At 34.2% G+C, this 9,889-nt stretch overlaps 1 protein-coding gene across 3 annotated transcripts in view; it reads right to left on the bottom strand.

The window, feature by feature from the left end:
* The window catches only part of LOC117174242 (CLK4-associating serine/arginine rich protein-like), a 192,334-nt gene that overhangs the window by 80,097 nt on the left and 102,348 nt on the right, over positions 1-9,889 (bottom strand). For 2 of the 3 annotated variants that reach the window (XM_033363145.1, XM_033363146.1), the window contains exons 9-10: positions 1,992-2,096; positions 1,872-1,920 (exon numbers count right to left, since the gene is read on the bottom strand). In XM_033363145.1, coding sequence (XP_033219036.1) covers positions 1,872-1,920; positions 1,992-2,096 — 154 coding nt within the window. Of the gene's footprint in view, positions 1-1,867; positions 1,921-1,991; positions 2,097-9,889 lie in introns of all 3 variants that reach the window. The other variant, XM_033363147.1, reaches the window with a different exon arrangement.

The raw sequence follows: 9,889 nt of genomic DNA, 5'->3' as shown, positions 1-9,889 counted from the left end.
GGACTGGAAATGCATGCTACATTAAAGTAGACCCCGTCAAGAACACTTTAAGCCAAAAAAAAAAATCGATTTTTTAAAACCGTCAAGGTGGTTTACCCCCTTCAGAATAGGCAGAAATGATCAGAAAGTCTGACGATTTGTGTCTTCTTCTGAATTTTTTAAGAGGACAATTATTATGAATTACATATGTGAATGCGAATCAGATATAAAATTTGAAAGATAGAGATTTTAAAAATACCTTCAATCGGAACAATTTAATTAAATTAAAATATACAATGCCTGTGGCGTAAAACTATCAAGTATACAGTTTTTATTTCAACTTAGAGAAAAAATTCTTTTCTTCAACACATGCATGAAAAAGCGGATTTTCGAGTCACAGCTGCAGTGTGTCAAGAAGATTTTCCGATAGAGGGCATCAAGTTTCTACATCACCCTCCCCCGTAATGGCCTTTTTTCCCTGTTCTTTTCTCCAGTCGAAAGACGGCAATGTCTGGTTCGCTTCACAAAGACTCGAAAATCCTTGTAATTCGAACATACTCCCATGAAAATAAATACCAACTGAAGAGAGCGCATATATAGGTATAGTAAGCCGATTTTTTAAATGTGTTTTAAACAGTCATATTTTGGTTCCCATAAAACTATCGCCATTTAGACCATCGTAATTAAGACCCCCATTATTCCAAGGCCACCTTAAGGCCCCTAAGGGTCGCCATTAACCCTGTTTACATTTGACAAATTGCTAAAGTTATTCACCTTCATGGCACTTATTTGTTACAAGAAGATAAATTTAATGATAAAAACGATAAACAGTCTACTAGATAGTTGTAAAAATGAAAAGTTTAATCTTTTTATGAGAAATGTTAGATGTCTGTAGTCGTGAGGACCTACAGGTTTGGCATTTCTTATTTGCAAATCACTTTATTGCATTTCACAAATTGTTGGGGTTATAAAGTTTTAATCCTTAGCAAATGGCAACTATATAGTCACAAATATTTTACTTGTTTCCTGGAAATGACCGTCCCTATAGATGGGGTCCGTATTATGGAGGTCAACGTATAAAATGAACATTAGAATCTACAAAAGAAAACCTTTGCTATTTTTACGATAGTAATCTTAAAAGCTTAGTCTCTTATCCCTGTAGACCTGAAAAGCAAACAAGCATCAGATTCAATACTCAAGCATCATTGTTAATGCTTAATACTTCTCAAATTTTGAAACTTTATAAAAAAAATTAAATGTCGCTAAAATCAGAAAAGGCCGTAGATTCCTAATATATTCTTTCAAATCACCGAATGCAGATTTAGATCTTTTTAATTAAAATTTTTGTTCTATTTTTTAACAAAGGACCCCTGAGGGTTTGGCTAATAGATATCAAAAATCAGATAAGGTCCTTCAGGATATTAACAAAGCAAATGGTGTATATTTTTGCAGTCTGCCACTAATACAGGTATAAACTCAAGGGCATATAATAGAAAAATACAAAAGTCTGCCTTCAATTATCCTGAAAGCTATATTTAGTAGGCATTTATTTTCACGAGGGAGTGTTGTAGAAACTAATATAAAATTGTGTATAATTACAGTTGCATTAAAAAAGCTAAGTGAAAAATTAAATCAAATTCTTATTTCATTTTTCAAAATCGAATTCAAGTGAAAAATTTACATCGAAACGAAGTAAGAAAAGACTCACGTTTCGGGCTCGAGACTAATACGAAACAAATTATATTTCTGTTTCGTTTCGTTTTAGTGACGGTCTCTGATGTAATTTCACATTGAAAATCTTCGAAACACATATTTGCGTACATTATATAATACAGTAAAGTTTTTTGCTCTGTGCTTTAAGTGAATAAAAAAACGTTATGATTCTTACTGACTTTGTGCCCGCCACCAGAATTTGTACTTAACCCTGCTTTTGGCTTGTTCCTAAAACAGAGATTAAAGGCATATTATCGTCTTCATTAAAATGATTGAATATGTTGCAAAAATATCCTTACATGCTTGTAATATTTGTCGAAGGCTTTGTAGCAGAAGAAGATTTCTCTTCATTATCAGACAGCTCCAATTCTAGACTAGAAGACTTCCCACGTCGACCATAATACCTACAGATCAACAGTACAAAATGATTTTCAAAAACTTTATTTTGTCTGGTCTAAGGGTATACCAGGCGTGAAAATCAATCATTTTTGTTGAACTTACTCATAAACTATTAACTCGGATAGTTTTCCATGACAGGAAGACCTAAGGAAAATAATGAAAAACGTCTGCATGGTATGGAAAATTGATTTATTAGTTTATAAGGAAGTTAGTCAAAAATAATCGGCTGCCGTCATAAAATTGGTGTATGCTTTTAGTAACTTCTTTTTCTTAAATGTAATATAATTTTTTCAACGTAGACCATTTAAGACAATAAGATTTTGGAAACATAACAATATTCCGAACCGACTAAAATATTCTTTATCAAATTGAAGCTAACCCTAGAGTATAAAAACATATTACTAAGAGACCAAAGAAGATATTTCTGAGGAGTATCCATTGTAACCTGTTAAGATTGAAACTTATATCAAATGTGGTTTGATTCGCATTATCTTTATGTAAGAGATTGAGCGCCTCTCTGTACAGGTATTTATGTAAGTGTATGTAATGACTGGTGCCGAAATCATTAGTAGGCTTACAATCGTGAATAAGCGAACATCTTTCATGGTTTATAACCAACGCGAGCAAGTGTAAAATTGTAATTATCGCCACAAAAATGGATAACTAAACATTCAAGTGGAATCTACGAGCATAAATCTGGTGTAATTGTGAAAAAGATAAATAAATGCTCAATTTGTTAATTAACTAGTTAAACAAAGATTTTATTCCATCAGAAAACCATTAGACACCTAGCTTCTTATTTGCCGAAAAATGAACCTTATATTATTTAACTAACATTACCCTTTACAATCACAGTTCTCTAGAAATCAATAATAATCACACGGGGTCAGTTTGATCTCAACACTTTTGATGCCGACTGCCTTAAATCTATGCATCGAAGTGACTTTCTTTACTAAAAAATTCACAATAGGCCAATCAGTAAAGCATTTCATGGTGCCACAATTACAAAGTGGAAGCGACAGTGATATTCTTGTAGGTTTGATGCCTGGGAAGAAGGCCAGTATGTTTTCAACAATAAATTCGTCTCAGAAAAAACTGCACACAAATCAAAGTTCGCAAAATCATGTTTTGTGAAGATTGCAACCAAGATATGAGTCTCGGGGGGGGGGGGGTTATTATTAATAAAATATATTAAAAAGATGTACAATTTGGTTGGTCGAACTTCGAGATCGGTTAATTTGTTTACTTTAAGAAAAAACGAAACCGGAAAATGGGTCACTTTCCAATGTCGACAATAATGAATGCTTGTGCGAAATTTCAGCGTGATATAGTAAATACTTTGGTGAGCTATCTGGTTGTTGTTCACAGATTGTCTGTTTTTCAGGGGCTGTACTTTTGAAGAAAAAAATGTTTAAAGCAATGAGAGTGTGGAATTGTAGTTCCTAACATCTCCTATACCAAAAACAGTGCTCAGATCATTTTCTTTCTGAATTAAGTTGGTCAACAATGGCTAAGAGCAAGAAAAGGCGTTTTTTCTTATAAACGAATAGAATAACTCGAAAAACATACAGGAACAAAAAATAATCAAATCGAGAGAAACCAAAACTTTCGCTGAGTTGTGCTCAACAAATGCAGTCTTTATTCTCTATAATATAGAGAATAGCATTTGTCTAGCACAACTCAGCACAATTCTTATTTTTTCTAAATTTGACTATTTTTGGATCTTTTACGTTTTTTGATTTTCACATTTTGACTTTGAATGTGAGAACTGATGATCTCGCGTAATTTTAATTAATATACACTACTTTTTCCAAACCAATTCAACACAAATTTTAGTTTTTCGAATGTTGACTATTCTGGGACATTTTATGTTTTTGCATTTTTAATATAAAAAAAACATAGGATAAATCATAAGATTACCAAAATCAGTTTGACGAAAAATATTAGGAACTCAGTGTATTTATGGACAATAAATTGTTAATTCAATACACATTTCTGCCAAACTAAATGTAGAAAGTCGAAAACAATAAGACATAATTTATTTAACTTTAAATCGATAAAATATAATTAACATTCAATTGGAAAATTAATTCAGGAATAGCGCAATTAATAAAAATAATAAAAATACTCCTAAATTTAAAACATTGCTTATACAGTTGACAAACTTTTAATGTAGAATTCATAATCAGCGCAAAAACTTTGCGCAAAATAAAAAAAATCGTCTTAATATGTTACTTCGTTCACGAGATTTTTACAAAGGACGCAATTTCAAGATGGTATAATATTTTCTTTTTTATTTCTTCATTCAGAACTCATAAACTGATCATGGACTGAAACCGCAATTTTGTAAGACTAAATTCAACAGAGTTATTCTATTTGTTTATAAGAAAGCACACGCCTTTTTCTGCTTTTAACCATTTTTGACTAACTCAATTAAAAAAAAAATTATCTGAGTACTGTTTTGGGCACAGCAGACGTTGGGGATTACAATTCCACACTTTCATTGCTTTAAAACTTTTTTTTTCAAAAGTATAGCCTTTGAAAAAAGGGAAAATCTGTGAACAACAAACAGATTTCCTGCCGAAGTATTTACTACATTAAGCGGAAATTTTGCACAATCTTTTACTGTACAAAAATACAGATTTTCAAACATTTTGAAGGATCCGCGTACATTATGGCCAAAATTGGAAACTCTTTTTTTCGGTGTTTATTTTTATTTTTAAAGTAAACAAATTAACCAATCTCGAAGTTCGACCAACCAAACTGTACATCATTTAAAATTTTTTTAATAATAATGAAGCTTTTTCTATCCCGATTCATATCTTGGTAGCAATCTTTAAAAAACATGATTTCGCAAACTATGACCTGTGTGCGCTTTTTTCTGACACAAATTGGTTGCTGAAAACATACTGGTCATCTTCCCAGGCATCAACAGTACACGAATATCACTGTCAATATCACTCTCTTCCACTTTGTAATTGTGGCACCAAGCCACTCCTTTTCATGCTTCGGTCACTGGTCTACAAGTCTTTTAGTGTTTAATACGTTAACGTTAAGATTTAGGATTTTACTCCAGAGATATGTTTTTAAGAAAATAAATGGTTTGATACACATAGTTCTAAAAAGTACATTTATTGTAAGGGTAAATGCATTGATTTGAAGATAAAAACAACACTCTGATTTAAAGAGGTTGTTTGAATAGATAAGTTTGGACAAAGTTATTCAGTCATTCTACAATCAGTGCTCAAGAACGGTCGGTGTTTTTCGCACATCGGTCATGGCGTGGGGTTAGTCGGACCCCTAGTGATTATTAAGAGTTAAACATACAATATGAGTCGCACTCTTGAGAGCGCGTTTTTTCCCTTGACACTATATACTGCATCATTTATTAACATTTTGAAATATTTGTAGTTCTCTGTAGAAAATACTCATGGCTATTCTCGTAAACGTTCAATCAAAAAGTGCTTGCACATTCTGCTTTTTTATCAGTACGTGTTTCGGAGATGCCTTTGTGTTATTTTAGATAAAATATATTATAAATATTTTTTACTAAACATGAAAGCCGTCGTAATAGCAAGGAGCACGTAGCACCTTAGCTTCAAAATTTGGATGAGCTTTAGAAACTTTGTGTTTCTCCCAAAAAACTGGTAATTGTGGTCAATGACTTCATTGCATGTTCACTAAAAACACCTAAGCCCATTTGCTTTGCATGAAAAAACTCATCCACATGAAATAAGTCTGCATGAGTCTTAGAGGTCACCAGCCTCTAATCACTCGATGCTTTAAAAATGAAGGACGATAGTCACCGGTGGCGCCTCACAGCGGTATTTCGGTTCCCTAAGGCAATATTAATAATAATAATAGTAATTTCAAAATTAATTTAATAGGTCAATCGAATTATAAGAAACCAAGAAATAACAAATGAAGGTACGCAAATAATGATTAGAATACTTATTGAAGATTTTCTAATTATTTTTCTCTCCATTTAAAAAAAAAAATAAAATTCTGTTTTATAAAGAACACTGAAATAATAAAAGAATATTTTGAAGTTTAAACTGGTATTTATTTTTAACTTTAATCAAAAGTTGCAAATTGCATTGAATGAGCTATACATTAGAATCAGTTAGCTTCAATCCACTACAAACCGATTTTCCCACCTATTAAGAAAATTCTGAGATTATTCTTGACGCGTAGATGGACAACCTAATACATAATACTTCTGTCGTCTCTTGGAATCGGTCGGGGTTAAATTTTCGATCAAATAAATAAATGTCAAATTCAAAAATTAAAACAAAGAACGTGGAAAGGGAATACCTTAGCGCCGTTTATAACAGCGTCTCAGAGCAGGATTATTATTATTATTTTTATAAAAATGTATTCTTTATGATTGTGTTACAGATTTATGTGTACTTAAGCGGGAGTTGAGTGCAGGACAGGATCAAATGTGTTGATCATGCCCTGTCTCAAACTGGATAGACTGTTTATAAATACATAATGCCCATATCTAGTTTCTGTCTACTTATCCTAGTGGTTTTCCAGACGGGTCTGATATATTTAATATATTATATAATATGTAAATGCTTACGTCTAAAAGTTAAACGGTGGGTAGTGTCGCAATTGATACGGTCCCATTGTATTGACGTCTTCTTCTCGAGGATCTTTTCGTAGGTATATTGTTGTTGTTTATCTAGGGATATCCCCTGGAGCTTAAACAGTCGTTCATGGAATGGTGCCTGGTCGATTATTTCCCATAGGTCCTTACATAGAAATGAGCTTGGGAGTCCGCCTGCATTCTTTATTATTTTTCTGAGTTGTGGTGCCCTTGTGGTTTGTTTTTCGTGTAGTCGGTGAGACTTGTGCTCTGCCTCTATCTCTGATCCCCTTGATTTCTGAAGTAAGAATCTGTTTATCGGATATAAATAGAGGTGAATACTTGTTTTTAAACTGAATTTCTCTGGTTGGGTTAAAGGCATAACTGGATTCTATATCTGCTTTGACCCATTAAAAAGAAGTAATTGACGAATTTTTCTTTTCTTTTTTACTTTCCCCTTTCATGGCATGCGTCAAGTATTCTACTTTACACTTATTTAGAACATCAATGACCTTTTTTTTAAGGTTTTCAAGGTTTTCTGCCTTCAGGTATGCTTTGCCGGCTGTTCTGTCGAATCCAATCGTGGCCTTAGCCGACGCTGGTAGGTCGGTTAGTTTCTTGAATCCGTCACCTGATTTGAAGAGTGGCTCATTTATAGCGGTAATAAAGGTGGTGTGTATTTTTGGCCACTAATAATGAGATCCTGTTTTCCTGATTCTTGTTCTGCAGTAACCATACCAATCTCATTATTCTCAGTGGAAAAAAGAAATAGTTTCAGCGTATCAACACTCGTGCCACCTGGCGCCATTTTTTCAAGAATTTTCTCGTACCTATTGTTAAACGGAATGACTTGCACTTTTCCAGGCGTCTCACCTGTGCCTCTAGCTCTTTGTTTTTTAAGACTAACTGTAGCGTCGTCCGATTCAGTATCTGACAGGATCATGTTTCTGTTTCTAATTTGTTCCTGTTTGGAGATGACTTTTCCCCGAGGTACACTTGTAATTCTGTATATTTTTTCGTTTACGTCTTCGTTCTAATTACACTTTATAGGTTCCCACTGTGTAAATTCATTTTGAGCCATTCCCTTCGCTATTGCCTTTTGGACACAATTTTTACATGTGTTTAAGCTGGACATCTTTTTGGAATTTTTTTCCTCATAGAATGTGACGAGGTTGAATCTTATGTCTGAAGGCCCTTGCTCCATCACTGAATATATTTTTTAATCAATTTTGTTTACACTTGCACTGCCTGATCACGTTCTTAAATTGGTCTTTATATATATTGAGGCTTCCCTCTACCACCTCTTTCATCTTTGCAGAGCAGCACAAAAGACACGTCGTCACTCCACGGCTGTTCGAGCCAGACTCTCAGAGCAGAATCAAAATATGATATTTAAAGTTTGGCTATCTAGTGACCAGAGGATGGGAGTAACTATTGATTTCTTTAGGAGTAGAACTCAATATTCACGATAATTTAACTAATTTTACCGCAACCAGAACATTTGAATGATTTTTTATCTGTCCGAAATAATCAAAATACAGCTTAAAAACAATTTAATTTACCCACCCCATTCGACCAAATATCAATAAAAAACATTCTTCTTTAATTTTAGACAAAAATAATTTTTTCTCCACTTTAAAGCGTATATACCTCCAGAATAGCATGGAATATGATCATCACATTATAACTTAACGAAAAACAGTTGCTTTTAAAAAGAAAATCTTGATTATCCTTAAATCTCAATTTGTGGATAGCAATTCCCATCGGAAAAGATAAAGATCGAGTGAATCCTTACTTTCTTCACCTTCTATACGTCCAGGATATCCCACTTTAGCTCTAGCAAGCCATGATTCAGGACAATCTGTTTAATGGACGATTCCAGCAAACATAATTATTTATATGTGTGTATTCTTACGAAGCAAGCATCGTACAGCTATAAATAACATGTTAGATTTTTTTATTGGGATTTTCACATAGGCCGCACACGGCAATTACCACTTCTCTACCAACAATAAGCTTTTGGAGCTTTCTTGTATTTATTACCTCGTCTAGGATGGCAATAAACAATACTTTTATTTTTGAAAGAATTCCTCTGCCTCTTACTTTGCTTATTAAGAAACTCAAGATAAATTTCTATGTTATGTCGCTCATTGCTTTTGTCATGCCACAGATATCGAACGCCAATTAAACACGTATCATAATTTCGAGAAGAAAAACTAATAACTAGATGTCTATCTGTCTGTGTCAGAAGAAAGTAACCTCGATATTTCAACAAGTATTAAATATATTCATTTGATTTTGTTTACATTAAAGTATATTTGAAACTGATGTGACGCTAGTATTTGATATATGACTGGTCAAGATTTTATTCTGTTTGGGGGACGAGGCCCACTTCTTAAAATTGTCACGGCTGAGTAAAATGCATCAAACTTTATGCATCTCGACTACTCACTCCTGATGACTTGATCAAGAGAAGACAGGAGAGAAATTTCCGTGAACAGCTCCTCGATAAGAGGATGCACGGCATCTTTCATAGAAATATGAAGGATCAGTCGATGTAGTATAAGCTGACGTTTGCTTTCTTTGAATCACCTGGATTAAACTCAGGCACGAAGGGTTTTGAAGAATGTCTTGAACCAAAACATTCCCGATGATAGCTGCAGAGCATGTCATGCACCTCCCGAACAGCTAGGATACATATTATCTAGTTATCAAACTCACGCGGGAATGAGGTACATCCAAACGCACAATGCCGCACTAAGAGTGTTCTATTACCCTGATACCACTACGCCAATATCTTAGAGGGAAATAGGGCCGACAAGAACATTTTAATCATCGGTGCTTTTGGAGATGCCAAGCTTTGACTGGTCAATAGTCCGAAAAGCATCCTTGCGGGTCAACGAAATTCGAAGACACTTACAAAGAAAATGCTTAAGGCGGTCGTCCTTGAGCAGCTAAGTGTCCTCACAATGACAGGCCTGCGAAATCCTCATGTGTCTTAAAGATACGAAGCGACCTAAGGATGACAGTTTTCTGCATCCATCTCGCAAGCAGTGATCCCAGATCTGAAACGAGATGCGGTCCAATACTATGACAGGGCTATGACCGTGTGAATATAGTAGGAGACGCTGTAAATGACTAAGTTGAGCGCGCAACCCATTTCTCCTCTTCTGAATTTGAAAACTCGAAGATGCACGATTGCCGGTC

The sequence above is a fragment of the Belonocnema kinseyi genome, chromosome 6 (genome assembly GCF_010883055.1).
Source record: "Belonocnema kinseyi isolate 2016_QV_RU_SX_M_011 chromosome 6, B_treatae_v1, whole genome shotgun sequence".
NCBI lineage: Eukaryota > Metazoa > Arthropoda > Insecta > Hymenoptera > Cynipidae > Belonocnema > Belonocnema kinseyi.
The sequence above is the reverse complement of the archived record's forward strand: the minus strand, read 5'-3'. Positions and strand labels throughout refer to the sequence as shown.